We start from the raw sequence: 18,461 nt of genomic DNA on the forward strand, positions 1-18,461 counted from the left end.
TATGTGGCCCGGTGATGGACTGGCAACCTGTGCCGTGTGTACCCCGCCTTTCGCCCTATGTCAGCCAGGATTGGCACCAGCGCCCCCCCACGAACCTCATGTGGAGGATAAAGTGGTAGAAGAGTAGTAGAATGAGTGAGTAAGGTCTGCCGTTGATGGAAGTAGCACAGGTTCTTTGGGTGAAGCACGTTTAGTTGTTGAAGGAAAGAACGGAGAAAGAATCTCACCATAGATGACATCCTGTCGTTTGACGGTGTGCCTGTCGTGTTGCCTACAGAACTCCGGACTTACTGCCAGACTCCATGACTCCGCATCAAGTCCCAGCAGGTCAGCTGACAAGTCACTCAGCAGAGGAGCATCAACAGCATCTGTGAGGACAACCATCGAAAGGGATGAGCTGATAAGATCTGACTATGAATATCACTACTGGACCGATACTGGTCAAAATGACTACATTATATATCAGAAAAAGAAAACCATAGAAATCCAATATGATCTTATCACTCGAAATATCACTTAAATGCTTCACTAAATCGTAAAAATAAACTGATATATACTGAGTAGATACTCCTTTAATTCTCTTTCACTCACCCTGCGTAGCGTTTGGTGGGTCAATGGCGGGTGGAGTCGTCGTGACTGGTGTCCCCTCATCAGACAAACTGTTAGAGCAAAGTGAGGCCGTGCACTCTCCGTCCATCCCTGCTGAATCGCTCAGACGCCTGCGGCCACACAAATCACAAAGTTGCTTGTGTGCAAAGACTATATTTATTTATTTTATTCAATCTTAGGCTGGAGACGGAAAAACTGCTTTGTAGGAGTTGTCACACATCGAAGTATAGTTTCGATACCTGCTGTCTATGGAGATGGAAAGGCTCTTTGTGAGGGGAGCGACTGTTTCTCTTCTCTCTCTGGTCATCGCTGGCAGTGAAGAGGTTGAAGAGGAGGAGACGAGGAAGGCTGGAGAGTTGTCCTTCATCAAGTCTGAATAGGAAACCAGGAGAAAACGCTTTGGACGCATTCCCATTCAACAAAATAAAAACTCTGAAAGTCTGTTTCGTGTTTTCATGTTTCGTCTGCGTCTGTGTAGTCCCTGAATGCAACAGTAACTGGCTTATACAACTACATGTGTTATTATTCACTGTTTATCTGGGCATGCGGTCTACAGCTATGATCGGTTATTGATGTGGTGTGATGTATATACACTACCGTTCAAAGGTTTGGGGTCACCTATACAATTTTTTTGTGTTTTCCATTAAAACTCCGACTTTTATTCATCAAAAGAGTTGCAAAATTAATAGAAAATATAGCCAATTCATTGATAAAGAACCAGCAAAACTGTTTTCCGCTGTGCTAACATCATTACACAAGGGTTTTCAAGGGTTTTCTAATCATCCAATAGCCTTCTTACGTGATTAGCAAACACAATGTACCATTAGAACACTGGAAATGGGCCTCTATACACCTATGTACATATTCCATTAAAACCAGAGGTTAGCAGCTAGAATAGTCGTTTACCACATTAACAATGTATAGAGTGTATTTCTGATTAATTTATTGTTATATTCATTGAAAAAAAAGTGATTTTCCTTCAAAAATAAGGACATTTCTAAGTGACCCCAAACTTTTGAATGGTAGACAGCTGACTACGCATTGATTTTGCTGATGACAGAATCTCTCTTCCCCATTACTAAGACACAAACACACATGTAAACACAATCCGGGACAGATCCCCTACCGAGAAAGATTAAAATTTAACTTTTTCTGAACCTCGGAAAAAACAAAAGGGAGGAGGGGGAACGAGAACGGAGGGTGAGGAGGAGGAGAAATGGTTTACTTAATACATGACATGCAAAACGAGGGAGGACAGGTGAAAACCACATGAATCAAAGACCAGAGGAGGGGAGGACATGGCAGAGGTGAGGGTGGGTGGTGGTGGTGGTGGTGGTGGTGGGGGAGACAGGTTGTAATTTCTCACTCACTCTGTGGGAGGGACAAGGTCTTGCTTTTCACTAGAAGTGCATTCCTCTCCTGCGGCTTCTGGGGAACGACACAATCGTATTAGCAACAACAGATATCACAGTTTCTGTTGCAAATATCAACTTGCTGTGATTGCATGACACGGGAGTCGACTTATGTCCAGCTAAAACATTAAATAGACCCCCGTCTACACAGACAATAGCCATTTTGTTGTTGTTCATTACATTCCAGGAGTTCCTTTGTCTGTACCCACCTCCTCTCAGTCGGCCTGATTCATATATATTGTTTTTGGCATCAAGCCTTTACTCCGAGAGTGAGAGGAAACACGGAAAGAATAACCTGCAGTAAAAGCCAGATTTGAACGTGGGATGTTGTTGCCACACAGCACGCTTCACCCCACTGGACATGGTCGGTGGACACTTAAAGAAGAATTTTGACAACCGAGTGATAATGTGTGAACTTCCTCTTGTCATAACACTGAGTGGACAGTGGACAGAAAGTGTTAATACTGTACTTTAAGGCAATATATGGAGTTTTTGACCTCGGAGCCATGGTTCCATTATGTCTCATTTCGTGAATGTGCACAAGGACACAAATAAGTGAGTGTGAGCAGTGGTTTGATGACTTTCCACTGATGGACAATTGATGGAAACAGGATGCTTTATTCAAAAGACTTTTAAAAGAAGGGCTCCCAACCAGCCAGCAAAGGTCATATCTGTGACGGACCAGTGGGGGAGAAGGGATGTTAAAAAAAGCTGATAGTAATCTTCCATTGTACTAACGTCATGTTGCGATATACAATATGAAGTAGAGCTGGAAAACATTTTCATTTTCATATAAAAATAGCAATAAGAAACCAACGTAAATAAGAAAACGACAAAGGCACACAAAGTTGTCATCCTTGCATTGCAGCAGCACGGTTAATATTCTGATGGTATCTCGTGTGCTGATGCTCCATCTTGTTTTCACTCAATAACACACCAAATATTGAACTGAAGCTTAAAGTTATATCACAATCACAAAATCGCAGCACATGTCATTGTTCAGCCCCAGCACGAAGCATAGAAGCATAATTCATGGTTCGTCAAATGTTTGACAATGTTTGTGAATTGTAAATTAGATATACTGTATATTAGAGTTAAAACAATTAATCGATGAATCAATTATTAATCGATTACTAAATTAACAGTCAACTATTTTTGATAATCAATTAATCTGTTTGAAGCTTTTTTCATTATTAAAACAAGATTTCTGATTGTTTTAGCTTCTTAAATGTGAATATTGTCTTTGTTTCTTTGATCGAAATAACAAAGAAATCATTAAAACTCAATCATTTTGGTTTGTGGACAAAACAAGACATTCGAGAATATCGTCATTTCCCGGTTTGACAAACACTGATCAACGTTTTTTTTAACACTTTTCTGACATTTTATGGACCAAACGATTAATCGATTAAATAATCGACAGATTAATCGATAGCGAAAATAATCGTTAGTTGCAGCTCTACTGTATATAAAGTCCAAACATGCTCAATGCCTCCTGTAGCATCATCTCTGTAACAACTTTGCAGTCTCCAGGATCAACCAAGGATTTCCTTGATGTATGTCCTCCAGAGACACAGACAGAAAACTGTCACTGAGAAAGGGAAAGCAATACTTTCTCGCTGAGACAACATTTGACTTACTAAATCCTTTGTCACCAGCGCAAATGTCTTGAAATATAGTTTATTTGCACCTTTATCCATATTTGAAATAAAAACACATTTAATAGTTCAGGTTTGAGATTTAAAAGAGCAGCATGTGATGTTAGTAGTTACCTTGACACAGGCTGCAACTGACTCTCTGCAGCTTTTGTGGACGTTCAGGAAACAGCCTGCAGACAAAGGCAAATACCAGTTAATTTTGATCATTTCAGTGATCATAAATAAATGTCCAGATGTGTTTGTGCTGTGTGCTCGTCGTGGTCCATGGTGACTTCTGTGGGAGGAAGGAAACCGACTTCTCCTTCTTCTTCCCAACAGCGCAACATCAAGGCAACGCGAGCAAAGAGATTTACCCAAATCCTAAACAGTTCAGCCACCGCAAGACATCAAACAACAGAAACACTGACAATATAATACTCACTGGAGCACTGCAGCAGCTCCTTCCCAGAAACAGACTTCTCACAGGCCACACAGAGAGCAGGACCAGATGGAGAGACGGGAACAAACTGGTGTCCACTCACAGCTCCAGACTTCTCCTTCCCCTCTTTCACCTCTTTCCCCTTCACCTGGAAAACAAGTCATAAATATTCCTCATTTACTAATTCAGCCGTACTGCACTGAGTGCCACGATATATTAATTCAAACACAAAATTAAAAGTAACACGACTCTGAGCCAGATGTGGAGGTCGTCTGCTTGCTGAAAGACACCTGTTAAAGTTGCGTTAATGGAGATAAAGAGGCCTCAGAGTGAACTTTTCTATTTACTTTCTTAAGGTCCACAGGGACAGCTGCTGTTGTGCAGCTTTACCCTCTTCTTTGACGTCTGCCATACGACAATGTTTATTTTCAAATGAGACTTTACAGGGAAGTCTAAGAGAGCGTGTTTGTTTTTGTTGTTTTTTTTCTTCTTTGACTGCATGTGTGCATTGCGTGTCTGTGACATACGTGGAAAAAACGTTGTCGAGCACATGTACACGTTTATATAATTGAAAGTATACTATGGAATGTGTTTTGGTTCCTCATGCTGTGTGGAGGGGGGGGGGGTCTATGTATTATGTAAGAGGATATTTTCTCTGTGTCCCGTTGCTAAGACCTGTCCAGAGAGAATTTTCTCTCTCTCCAAATAAAGGCACAGTGAACATACAATGGCTCCCCAGCACAGGAATTCTGACCTGGCTTGTCTGAAAAGTGATAAAACCTTTTACTGCTCTACTTTGGAAGAGACTTCCAGTCTGACCTTTACTCCCAAACTAAAGGGCTTTTTCAGTAGTCCTTTGACTTCAACTATCTTTGAATAACCGCAATTCTAATCATGCACAGTGCTTAACAAATGTATTAGACCACACAAGAAAACTGAAATATTTTAGAAATAACAACCTGAATTCATCTTTTCATCGACTCACTGGGCTCCTGTTCAGGAATGCAAGTAGATAACTATAATTTGTCATCTAAATCATGAAATAATAATGTGCTTTATTATTTTTGATTGGTTTTTTTTGTACGTGGATAACAATAACAATTATTTCTTAACCCTTACAGAAACATGATTATTGCCATTGCTGTTAATTTAGGGCATCTGTGGCAAACCTTACATTGGGTGGTGGTCTAATAAATATGCTAAGCACTGTAGTATTCTTACCTTTAATCACAAAAACAGAATAAGACAGGTTTTTTTAAAGTTTTTTTTTTAGACTGTATAGCTGAGATAATAACATTTTTTTTAATTTTTTTTATAACAAATGTATAGCTCATAAACCGTTACATCCACGTTGGTAAAATGCCGGCTAAAAATCCTCATCCCCACTAAAGCTCAGGCCAACACCACAGCGCCTCACCTTGGTCTTGTTGCGGGTGCTGGACATCCTGCTCTTTAAGAAGCTGAAGGTCCGGCTGACTTTGTACTTCTCCGACTCCACCTTGGACGGGATGATGTATTTATCCCACTCCTCATCCTCGATCCTGTTTCCGTAGCGAACGTTTAGTCAGTGGTCATTTTTTTTTATTTTCAAAGCTGTGCACATAATCTTTGGCTTATGGAACGCTGCAGATTTCAAACGTCAACATGCACACACTTACAAAAGCAAATCCTTATTTCAGTATCTTTTAATATACTAGTTAATAATCCGGTTTTACTGGTGTCATGCTGGAATGAAAGAATGTCCAGACAGTCTTCCAGCCCCCCCTGCTCTACAGACTATTACTCTTAACAACATGCTTGGCATGCTTGGAAGTCACTATGGACTCTAGTGGATGCTATTTATAGAACAACCTTGACAAGATGCAATTATTAATGTGTCAGGTGTCTGAAGCAACGTATGCATTAGACATTCTCAGTGCGAGGCAGCAACAAAGTCAAGAGAGGATAGAAACATGACATGCAACATCTCATCCGATCTATATTGTCATATTAAACGTGTTAATATCATCTTTTCTGGAAGATTTGATGTCCACAAGGTTAATGGATGAGTTTTTTTTTCTGATGGGGTTAGAATGAGTTAAGCCACGCATGCTTGGTCGCGGGGGGTTGTTTTGCTGAAAACATACTCTTTGAGGAACTCTGTGAGGGTGAGGTGTTGGAGTGAAGCGCTGCTCTCCTCCTCCGCTGACTGGGCCCGCTTACGGAAACCCAAAACCCTGCATGGATATAACACACCTCAGACCAGGTTTTTGAGTTTTCCACTCATCAGGAGACACAAAACGTGTGTGTGTTTGTGTGTGTTTGTCATCTATGATTAAGTCTACAAACATCTTCTAGGCCTATGTATGGAAAAAGTAAGGTTTTACATGTGCATATGCAAAAAAATATCCACTTATTAGTACTATGTGAACAATGAATGAATCAAAATATTGTAATCAGTAACATTAAAGGTCCCATATTATACCCTATTTCTCCAAGTTAACATAGTTCCCTGGTGTCCTAATGAAAAATGTCTGTGACATGCTTTGGTCAAAATACCATAAGGATGAAGAACCACAGCAGTTCAATCACCCTGCCAAAACAGCCCTGTTCAGAACGCTCTGTTAAACAAAATAGTAAACAAAACTTAAGGGACAGGAAATGACATCAGCCACAGAGGCCACTGGGAGCTAACAGCAGTTAGCATTTGGAAAAGTGATCATTCGCAGGCTCGAGCAGGCACATTGCCGTCATATATGACATGTATTCACTGGACAGATAAATCCTCTGAGGCTGGAAGTTTGTGTAGGACTCTGTGGAGCCAAGAATAGAACTCATCGCAGAGTTTTTTCGGATGCCGTTGCCCTCGCCAGCACTCTCGTGTGTTTTACGGAAAAAGCAGTGCTCCGCGAGATAACAATTCCAGGAATTTAGTGTCTTCTGACGTCCCAGTGAGCGTGGAAGTCAACATCGTGTGTTTTATCTCCTGTACTTAGACTGAGGAGGACCACAAAAACATGAGTGAGTCATCTTTTTCACACTTTGGCGACTGATAGGACCTCCAGAGTCCCAAATATAAGGATTTAAATTATTAAAAAGTTGATTTTGCGTAATATGGGACCTTTAAAGTATTAACATGACCTATTCTAAAACAACAATCAATTTATCCTCTATGATAAAGTTGATTTCCAAAAGTGTTTCCACTGTCTGCGGTGCATAGTTATTAGCAAACAAAAAAGCATATTAGCACATGATAAATGTATGAAGCTGCGAGATGAAGTAAACAAAAACATGAATATGGATTATGGTAGTTGCAGGAGGAAACAGACAATTTTGACATGGAATGGATGGTGAGTCAGTACACATGGTAAAACGTATAGAACACAGTAACGCCAGCGTCGCCCATGTGATCTAGAAACGAGTAGGATGAGTCTGAGGTTTTATGTCCAGGAAAACCCTGGCTTTTTGCCGTTTACTGTTTACGGTTGTTTTTGAGGTTGCAATCAAAGCTTGTCCCTGCCCCGGTCTATGTCACATCCTGCACACTCAGACCTCAACCACACTGGAGATACACATACGCACAAGCAGACTCAACTGAGCCGACCTCTAACCACTCATCAACACTGATACCAAAAAAAGGGAGGGGCAACTTTGCAAGATCCCGCACAGTCCGGCGGACCTTGTCTGAACTCATGGAATTTCACACTGGTTTTACCTCTTTTCTCTCAGCGTCTCTGTCTGGGTGAACGCTCGCTGCTCTGTAACGTAGCGAGACAAGGAAAAATACATTTTAAGACATTATTACAATCAGACAGAGATGAAGACAATATCACAAAGTCATTCAGCTGAGAAGGTCAATAACCATTATTCCAAATCAAATCGAGTTAGACACAAACACAAGAATCCCTCAAGCAGTCAGTATCCAGCAAGCCCCAACAGAGAGAGAACAAACACAGCAAACAAGTTCTGCCTCGGAAACCCAGATGACAGTAAACATGGGAAAAATAAAAAGCAAGAGTGAAAGAAAAAAGAAACCTCAGAGTAGAAAGGACTTCTCCTACAGATCATCTAGCAGAGTTATGTGGAGAACATTTTTCCAAAGCCTTGGGATATAAAAATCTTACAGATTCAGACCTTTACTTGTGAATCATGTTTGAGATGTTTTTTTATTTATTATTAAGATGACTTGGCATTAAACGTTGGAGAAAGTGTGTTTTTGATTAACCGGCTCGTCCAAAACAAACTCCCATTTACATTGAAAAAGTCACATCAGCCACCAACCAAAACTAAATCTTACCACCACGAATTAAGAGTTGCACAATTATGACCACAACGAGAAAGACTGCTTTGTAAAAGTTTGTCACAAAAACCTCTGCAAATGAATTCGAATGACATGACTGAGGCATGTTTGGTAGATTTAAACATAGCAAATATGATTTATTAAATGCCGCAAATGAGCCTTTTAATTGTGCAGCTCTTGATAATCAGAAGATTGTCCAATAGTTTGTCCCCAGAAAGAGCCAAAAGACACAGAGAAGTGTATTCCACCAACCAACCAGGACTAGTGCTTGTACTTACTAACTTGGTTGAGACGAGTAAGGGATTTAGAGAGAAATAAAGCCTGAAGTAGAGAACGACTGCCGCTGCTGAACGAACCATCTATGTGGGACAAAGCAGGGACTTAATGCTGCACACTGGCTCGCACAGAGGAGTCGTGGTGCTGTATCAAAGTCGACCGTGAACACGCACATGCAGCGTATACACTAAAGAGTTTTAATTTACGACACCTGGCCTCCCCCTCTTGAGACATGTGTGGCACATGTGTCCGTTCAGCTGGCTCCTGAGAACAGAAAGGTCACAGGGCAAAAAGGGTCAAAGATCACTCACCTTCTGCCAGGTCAGTGACGGCTGCGTCTCGGTTTAGCAGCGGCCTTGACGGCTTTGCCTTGGGGGAAGAGTAGGAGTAGGAGCGCAGACGGACTTCCGCCTCCTCTGGATTCTGGATGAGCAAACAGATCAGACGGAGCAGTAAACAGATGTTTACAGGTTCAGTTGTTAAAGGACTGTCAGCAGAATCCTGTCGGGCAGACAGACTCACGTCTGCTGATGGTCTTGGTTTATCAGCTGATATTTGACTGTATTATCTGTGTTTAATTGTGACCGACTGTGATGCACTTTTACTTTATTGCTGCAAAAATAGTCTGCTAATATAAAACTAAAAAGACCTGTGTAATTTGATGTTATCAGCCAACTGATTACTAAATCGGTCTGTAAAATGACAGACATAACTGTTAAAAATCAAGGTGTGATTAAAGTGTGAATTCTCAGCTTTTATTAAAGGGATTGAACAAAAAAAAACATTAACCGTTGCGGAATTATAAGCATTTTTATACATTTTTGTCCATTTTCAGAGGCTTAAAAATTATTGGACAGTTGACTTAAAAGCAGTTTCATGGCCAGACGCCACGTCCTCACTATTTCCTGCCAGACCAAGCAGATAAAGGTCTGCAACTGATATGCAAGTGTTGAATTTGCGTTTGGTGGCTTTTTACTGACATTTTCAATATGAGGTCCAAAGATATGTCAGTGCAAGTGAAAGAGGACCATCATACGACTGAGAAAACAAAAGAGAGTGGGTCAAATCAACTATTAAAAGAAGGAATCCACTGGTAAAGAAAAAACACTTTACAACATCTAGCAAAGTCAAGAACACAATCAAGAGACACCTTCATGAATGTAAATACAGAGGGTTTGCAACAAGGTGCAAACCAGTGATAACACTAGAGAACAGGAAGGCCAGATAATAATGAAAATAAAAAAAGCTTGCAGAGTTCTGGAAAAAGATGCTCTGGACAGATGAAACAAGGATGTACTTGTACTAGAATGATGGGGAGAGAGAAAAGTGTGGAGAAGGAAAGGAAGAGCTCATGATCATCAGTCAAACAGTGGAGGAGGCAGTGTTACGACAGTGCCAGTGGAGCAGGCTCACTTCTGAAGTGTACAGGATTATAGTCCTTTCTGCTCAGATTCAGCCACATGTTGCAAAACTGACTGGACAACATTTCACCTCGCAGATGGATAATGACCCAAAACATGCTGCAAAAGCAACTCAAGAGCTTTTAAAGCTAATGAAGTCACCTGAGCTCATGTTTTTCAGTTACTGAAGACTAAACTGAAGGCCTGACAAAGCATATCCAGGGAGGAATCATAGCATTTGGTGATATCCATCGATTCCAGGCATTAGGCAGTCATTGCCTGCAAAGGATTTTCAAAATAAGCCTTTTATTTATCATGATATGAGTTTGTCCTATTATTTTGTAGACCCTGAAAATGGACGACAATGCATAAAAACTGCTTGTAATTTCTCAAAGTAAATGCGACTCGCTTGTTCAAATCCTCAAATTAAAGCTGCAGACATTTATAACAACGGTGTACCTTGGTGGGCGTCTGTGCACTGTTGGACTGCATGCAGTTAATGTCCGGAGACGCGTTGAAAGAATCCCTCTCCTCTCCTGAGCTGGATCGCAGGAATGGCTGCTGCTTTAAAGAGGAGCAGGGGTAGGAATGTCCCAGTATGTCCTCTTCCCCACTGTCACACTCCAGACTAGGACTATTTATATAAATACACACACAAACACATGCTTAGGTTATGAGCCTGCAGCCACAATATTCAGCAATGACTGCATCTCATTTTTGGTATCAGCTTCTTCAACCTGAAAGTCTGATAACTCCGATGCTAATTTTAAGCTCAATAATCAGGCTGCGCAGCCTCCTAGTCGTCGTACTGTACGTCTCAGCACAGAAAAACACTGCCGCTCTGAGGAAATTGGAAGGAATGTTCAGCAACTGCAAAACAAACAGCTCAATAGTGTCCAGACTTCCTGCCATTTTTCCGCACCTTCACTGACAACAATCGCTGCATGGGAACATCAAAAAGCGCTTCTGCTAACATTCCAAACATCTGATACTTGGCCGTCGCAGTGGGATGAAGTCACTGGACTGTTTTGTGACAAGTCATCATCACTGAGGAATCACATTAACCATAAGGTAGATAAAAACTGAATCAGTTGTGAGGTGTTCTTCTATTCTATTTAATAATAAAATTGCATTTTTAAATCGAGAAAACAACAGGAATAACAGTCTTACCTCAGGCCGCGGTTTGCCTCTGTCAAGCTGCATTCTCTTCGTTTTAAAGTAGGAGAAGCTGGAAGGCACGACTGTTTTTGACGCCTATGTGCTCCTTCAAACAAACGGAAGGCAGAAGCCAACGGGGAGGAAGGAAAAGACGGAGAGGAAGCGCAGGGAGAAGGGGGAGACATACGATGGTTCTCCTGACTGGGGCCTTGGATTCCCCTCTCTTCATTATAAGGTGAGGACGGGTGCCGGTGCTGGGGACAGTTTCCTGAGTCTGGGGGAGTTGTGGAGAAAGAGTCCCAGCACTGGCTGTCAACGTGGGAGCCCGGGCTCACCTCCTCCGGTCCTGGAGAGCGGTATCTAATGTCCACTTCCTCCACCTGGAAGAGAAACGCCAGAAATGGGTGACAAAGAGAAGAAGAATTGGTCTCTCTCTGTAGTTTGCATTCAGGTTTCTTTTTGACTTAACTGTACTTGAATTGGAATTGGAATAAAAATCAAAGCCCAACTCACCTGGTCCACCAGCATGGCGTTGGCATACACTCGATCTTTGCCGTGTATCATCGCCGTCAGTCTGGCAGCTGCAGCCAGAGTTGGGGACAAGGCCTGACTTTCTCTTATGGACTGGCTTTTCTCTATAGAGAGGGAGGGAGCCATAGAGAGAGAGAGAGAGAGAGAGGGAAGGAGGTAGAGAGAGAGAGGGTTTTTCAATATTACATTTGGTTTCCACAGCGACACCAAATAACTCCTCACAAACACAGGAAGTGACATAGACATCCTGAGCAGTTGCATGTCATTGTTCTGAACTATGAGTCTCTGTATGTGTGTGTCTGTCTGAAAGGCTCCACACACACACACACTCACACACACGTGTATGTGTGTGCATGAACTTGTGAGTAGGCATCTGTCGGCATGTTTTTTCCCCCCACCCTGCCTTCGATACACTGGGTGAGTGGAAATAACTCCCGGTGAGCACACAGTAGCATTGACTTGAAGTCTTTCAGCACAGTAGAGTCACTGTGAGCCAGTCGCCACGTTTTTTGCTGTTAAACAGAAGAAAACACTCCTTCTCTCAAAACACACACACACACAGAGCTCCCTCTGGGAAGTCGCTCTGTGCACCAGCTTCTCCACAACACACGTTCTTAGAGGAGTTCTCGAGCCAAGCGCTTTTTAAAACCACAGCCCCCACTACAACAAACCTTTGATGAGACGTTCATGCAGCACACTGATGTATTGTTGAAGCTTATTTGTACAGTGTCTGGAGACCTAATAAAATAAAACAGTGAATCAAATTGTAGCGGGATCGTGTGCAAAAACAACTGAAAGACAGAAATTCAAACACAAAAAGTTTTCCGCTCAACAAAAACATGAACTGAATGAAACACAAACAACTTGGAATTGACCTTTAAATCTGTTAAGAATGATTAGCATTGAAAAATGAGGATTGATTGATGAGGAAAAAAGGCCCAGAACAGCAATAAAAAAAGAGCATGTGATTGTTCTCTTTGTCATCTGCTGCTTCTCAGGCATTAAAAACAAAAACAAACTGTGGAACTGAAAAGCCAACATGTACAAATCTTTGGCAAATGCTGATATGACACACACCTTAAAATAAGCTCCTAAATGGACCGACCATGAGAATGAATGAATGCTGTTTTAAGGTTGGAACTCAAAGGCGGAGGGTGTTTTCTTGACAACCAAGTGTATGACCTAAACCTTAGCTTCTAACTTGGGTGAAGTACCACATGGGCCATAGTTTCCACTGGGTTTAAAGAGAATATGGCTGCAACTTAAGATTATTTTCTTAACCAATTCATCTGTTGTTCTCAAATGTCTTGTTTAATCATGTTGCAAACCAACATGATTCAGTTTTAACGATTTCTTTGTTATATGGAGCAAGGAAACCAGAAAATATTCACATTTAAGAAGCAGGACAATCAGAAAACCTGTTTTAATGACAAAAGAAACGCCACTGAATTAATTGATTTTTTTGATTAATTGATTAATTATCATTTAATAGAGTAATTATTTCAGCCCTAAAAGAGGTTGTTGTCTAAATGTATATAATCTCAGAGTCAATGTGGTGCGTCCCACACACTGTGTAAACCATATGTTCTTGCAGTTTTATCACTTTCAGTTTAATATCAACTTGAACATTAGTAAAAATCATTTGAGAAGAATAAAGCAATGGAAATGTTTAGGAGGTAAAAACTCCAATTAAAGCTGGCCAGTTGTCTGTGACTCACTCAAACAGACAGTATATTTGGCTCATGTCTCTACCTTCTCTGCTTCAGCAGTGTTTGCCTCTCTGGTTTATTGTGAAAACTCTGGTCAAGCTTCGCAGGAGTGTGCGCAGAGTACGCAGCAGGTAGGCCGGTCACTTAGTCCGCTTAATCATTCCATGCAATCTGAATGAAACTGTTTGTGTTAGAATTTGATTATTTATGGACACTAGTTTTAGCAGCACTAAATTACAAAGGCCTTAATGCTCAATAGATTGTGCGTACTTTAAAGCTTACATGTTATGACTATGTTATGCATTACAGGTGCAACACTGAATAGGTGATTTCATACTTCATACCTAAATAGAAATTAATTCTAACCTATGCTCATTTACTCCCATTTATAGAAACAGATGACTATTTCTGAAGCAACAGACTCCACAAAATAAGAGGAGTCCAGCATCTGCAACAGAAAATAAATCAGACCAACAATTGGCTGTGCTTCCTGTAGGCGGTGAATCCAATAAATCTGAAGAGGCAACGTGGAGTCAAGCGGACGTTGATGAGGACACCAGATGATGCCTGTTCCATCCACATCCACAGACTCAAGTTTAACCGCTGCAGGGTATACAGAGACCACTGCACTCCAAGAACTAGGTGGACTTTAACACAAATAAGCCTGTTTGAACAGCAACAACTGGTTCTTCTGCTATCAAAAAACGTCTAAGGTCTTACATGAAAACAGTATACAGTGTGTGAACCTGAAGCCTAATCCATAATACCTGCTGAAGTCACAGTAGATCTTCTACTACGTATTGCAGGATTAGTTTAAGTCTAAAATCAGATCCAGGGAGGGGGTCAGGTCCTGGATGTGGGTCAGACTGTTGTTTGAAAGCAGATACTATTTCATATCAACTCACTTCAGGAACCTGACAGACAGACCTAATATTTGAAGTTCTGGGCCAGATCCAAAGCCACAGCTGGCCGCCATGGGCCCGATCATTCACACACCTCTGACCCATAAACGCCGCTTCAGCGAACATTACTGTCAGGCACTGTGATCTGTGTTTAACATTAGTAAACATGTGGAATAACAAAGAAGCAGAGAGTTCATATTACTTGGACGTTTAAGCTGCACAAAATCAATCTTTCTCCAGGAGAGGCTCATCAAGGCAGAGTCACTTTTAAAGAGCGCAGACCAATGAGTGCGGCTGTATGAATGGGATTAGAAAGTAGACTTTGAGTGTTGTGATATTTATGTCCACGAGCGAGAGCCAACCCGATACAGTAGCAGCGCCGTGAGCGGGCAGAAGAGAGGAAAAGAGAAAGCTGGAGCTTTTACAGAGAGCCAGACAAAGACAGCAGTCACAGCCAGGTTTCCAGAACGGGGCAGTTAAACACAGAGTGTGACCCTTCAACCCATGCACACCCCTGGGAGAGAGATTGAGGAAAGCAGGATAAAAGGGGGAGGACGGGCTGTCACAGGGGGTTCTTTCTCAGGGTTCACTCTAATTTAGGAGCTGCAGTGCAAAACAAAAAGTAGAAGATAAACACAGGATTATGATTTTAAGTGCACAAACACCTCGGCTTGTTTGTTATGAGTAGAAAAATTATTATTTGTCCGGGCTGTGTCTCCTTTTATGATGTAAGTGTCGTTTTAAATCACCGCATTAATCAACCGTCACTTTGGAGAGAGCTGGGAGAAATTAGGAGCAGAATAAAATAATAAGCAGAGTCTAAAAAGAAGGGAGAAAAATAATCACAACAGAGTGTTTTATTACATCCTGAAGGGAGAGGTAATTATTTAACTGCACTATCCCGGGAAAGGACATTTAATTTATTAGAACTATAATCTACCAAAGTCCACAAACTCACTCCGAGTTCTGACACCTGTGGTCAGATGATCCCGATCCAAGCATCACATTGTGTGTTCCGACTTTGTTTACATTTCAGTGCGTCACCTGGATGAAGAGATCCAGGAGGAGATGAACCCCCAAAGAGAGCAGCCATCAGTCCTCAGAGTGAAGAAACAAGCAAACGTGAAAACACATGTCATTTTGCAGGTGAGCGGTTACACCAGAGCTGTTTTGCGTCTAAAAATATCTGAATTCGCTTGAAAATGGGGTTTAATGTTACTCGGCACGGTGGTGTTTTTTTTGGTATTCAACTGGATAGCACCAACAGACAGTTTGTGTGAAGTTTTGCCGACGTCAATCACAATTAAGAAGCAATAACTTGTTTAATCTTGCAGAGGTTTAGAGTGAAAGATGAGGAAAAGACCACTGGAGTTGAGCCATGACACAGACATGGCAGTAACCTGATCTTGCTCTGTGTCTGTCTTTCAGCACAAAGACATTTTCACACACAGGCAAAGAAAATGTTCAACTGTTCTGGTTTAGTTTGGAGCTTGTACGTAAGTTGAAGCACAAGAATTGACTTAATTGAGAAACTGGTAAAGCCTGAACTTGAGCTCCCACACAGACACATCACTGCCACCTGAACAAATCACTGATTATCATTGATTATCCATTTGCGGGTGCCTGAGCCCATGAAAGGACACATTAAGCTCTCATTTTTCTTTGCACTTCCAGCTGTCACACGCGGCCACAACAACTCCTCGCCAGGGTTCATTCATGCACAACAGTGTGGCCTGAGAACGCCTAAAGCCCAGAGCCACTTAATCAGCCTCGAGTGGACATCTGACATTCCCCAACATACTGTCACATATCAGGTTACATCACTGGCAAACATGCCATTATCTCACTCTCTGTGACTTGGTGATGCAGTGGAGGCCGGTGAGTAAAAATCTGTAATGGGAATGGTCTAATTTTAACTTTATTGTTCCACAGTGAACGGTGAAAACGTGTCCTGCCAAGAGCGCAGTTTGCTGTAAAGTTTTCCATTTGTCATGTGTAACATGAGGCAGCTATAAGGCTTAGCTCTGTGTACATTTCAGCGGCTCTCTCTCTCTCTCTCTTTGAAATCAATCCACACGCGTCTCAAGTCTGCCAAACACTTCAATTATCAACATGTCACATGAATATTTCTGCCTGAAGTGGAAACGTGGCTCAGTCAACATTTCTGCAACTGTCAGAGTGACAGAGGAGTTAAGAGTTACTCTCCACATTTACTCTCCGTTACCTTTCTTTCCCGTCTTCCTGCGCATCCTCATCTTGGGGAAAGACGGCCAAGAGTAGTTGAAAGGAGAGTCCGAGTCAGAATCCATGATATGATGCCTTCAAGAAAATCTTCATCTAAGCTCTTCAAGGTGTTTGATAAATAAAAGGAACAGCTCACAACATCCATTGCCTCATGGCTCTACAGAGTGCAGCACTCACTCGGCTATTCCCAGAGTTCCACTGTAGACACTGACACTTCAGGACTGAGGCAGCATGTTCCCCTCTGTCTCCCCCATCCACCCCTCCCCCTAAAAACCCTAACCCTCCCCCCTTCACAACTCTGAAACAACTGTCAGACAGTGCTGGGACCAAACTCTGCCTCCTCTCGGCTTATAAAGTTTTCTCTTTCCTTGTCTTCTTTTTGTCTCACTTAAATCTGTGCCACACTCCGATTACTTTCATTCGCTATACTAACTTCTAGTATGAAGGCAGAGGTAGAGTCACTGAGGCGAGGAGAGCGGGGGGGGGGGGGGAACAGTATTGACAGCCGGAAAGAATGAGGGAATGAGGGCAAGAAACAGGGGGAGACAAAGTCAAACACAGGAGTGACTTCAGAACCTACAGGGAAGACAAACATGTGGACAGACAGCTTAGTGGAGGTGAGTCTTAGACGCAAGAGAAATCATTAACCCTGTGAGTTCATGATTGTCTCACATATTTGGAGGCTACAGAAATGTAGAGCAACTCATTCACTGTAAACACGCCTGAGGATCACACCATTCCTTTGTATATTTCATCATTTTAGAGCCAAGCTGCAAAGGGTTTTCTCTGTGTTTGTTTGTGTGTGTGTGTGTGTGTGCGTGTGTGTGTGTTTGGGGGTGGGTGGAGGGTATCAGCAGGTCAGCAGCCTCACCATGGAGACAGCAGTGAGAGCCGCCGCTGTTTTCTCCGTCTATCCCCCCCTTGCCAACTTGCAGGCGTACAGTGCTCCATTTGCGACAAGCAGATTTCACATGGTGGTATAATCGAGAGAATGGGACGGTGGAAGGGGTTTAAGAGACAAACCGGACAAAAGGCTCTCTGGAAAGAGGGCAAACACGGGTTTATATACGCACATAAATGAAGGAATGTGATAAAGAAAAAGACAGAAAAAGGGGGATGAGTGGAGTTTTGTAGGCAGAGTATGTGCAGAGAGGTGTGTATTTGTATCGTCGTGAGGACGATTTTGACTTACAAACCCTGGAAGTGGGGACAAAAAGTGAGCACATTTTAGTTGGTAAAAGGGCTGATTATGGGTTACAAGCTGGTTTTAGGGTCAGGGTTAGAATTAGGTTAAGATAAGGGTTAGTTATTGAGGATTAGAGGCTAGGGAATGCATGTCTATGAGTGTCCTCACTAAAACAGCTATACAAAACTGTGTGTGTGGTGAGTGCATTGGCACTGTGCTGCAGAACATTAATGCTGCCACTGTTGGGTCTGTGTAAGACTTTGTCTTTTTTTTCCGTTTCCAATTAGATCCCTCAGCTGGGGTCAGAGCTTGTTAGTGTTCCTGCAGTTTCGCTCATTGTCTTATGTCACCATGCCAAACTATTTATATCATACATAATTCCAACTCTTACAACCCATTTTCCCCCTAAAACACACACACACACACACTCCTCCTCTCACCTCCCTCTGGGGATCTCACCAAACTGATGGGAAGACTGCATTCAGCAAAGCCCTGGCAACCTCCATTCAGCTACAAACAACCCCTTTTTTCACTTCCCCACACTCCTTGCCCCCCTCAGCGTGTTCTTTCCTACCACATGCTCCCTCTCAAACACACAAGTGTGCGCACACACACACACACAAGTTTCATTCTTTCTTCCGCAGAGCTCCTCGGGATGAAGTGGCCTTTGCTGTTTGTT

At 42.2% G+C, this 18,461-nt stretch overlaps 1 protein-coding gene across 1 annotated transcript in view; it reads right to left on the minus strand.

Moving 5' to 3' along the window:
• LOC310940407 (rho guanine nucleotide exchange factor 28-like) overlaps positions 1-18,461 on the minus strand; it is a gene marked incomplete at its 5' end in the record, with an annotated part of 40,056 nt that overhangs the window by 8,734 nt on the left and 12,861 nt on the right. Inside the window, 14 exons of the mRNA XM_083905362.1 lie at positions 228-368; positions 592-719; positions 849-981; positions 1,980-2,037; positions 3,794-3,849; positions 4,101-4,245; positions 5,515-5,638; positions 6,224-6,313; positions 7,792-7,834; positions 8,655-8,735; positions 8,964-9,075; positions 10,512-10,686; positions 11,223-11,590; positions 11,724-11,845. Coding sequence (XP_083761488.1) covers positions 228-368; positions 592-719; positions 849-981; positions 1,980-2,037; positions 3,794-3,849; positions 4,101-4,245; positions 5,515-5,638; positions 6,224-6,313; positions 7,792-7,834; positions 8,655-8,735; positions 8,964-9,075; positions 10,512-10,686; positions 11,223-11,590; positions 11,724-11,845 — 1,776 coding nt within the window. The remainder of the gene's footprint in view (positions 1-227; positions 369-591; positions 720-848; positions 982-1,979; positions 2,038-3,793; positions 3,850-4,100; positions 4,246-5,514; positions 5,639-6,223; positions 6,314-7,791; positions 7,835-8,654; positions 8,736-8,963; positions 9,076-10,511; positions 10,687-11,222; positions 11,591-11,723; positions 11,846-18,461) is intronic.

The sequence above is a fragment of the Microchirus variegatus genome (assembly GCF_963457635.1).
Source record: "Microchirus variegatus genome assembly, chromosome: 18".
Classification (NCBI taxonomy): domain Eukaryota; kingdom Metazoa; phylum Chordata; class Actinopteri; order Pleuronectiformes; family Soleidae; genus Microchirus; species Microchirus variegatus.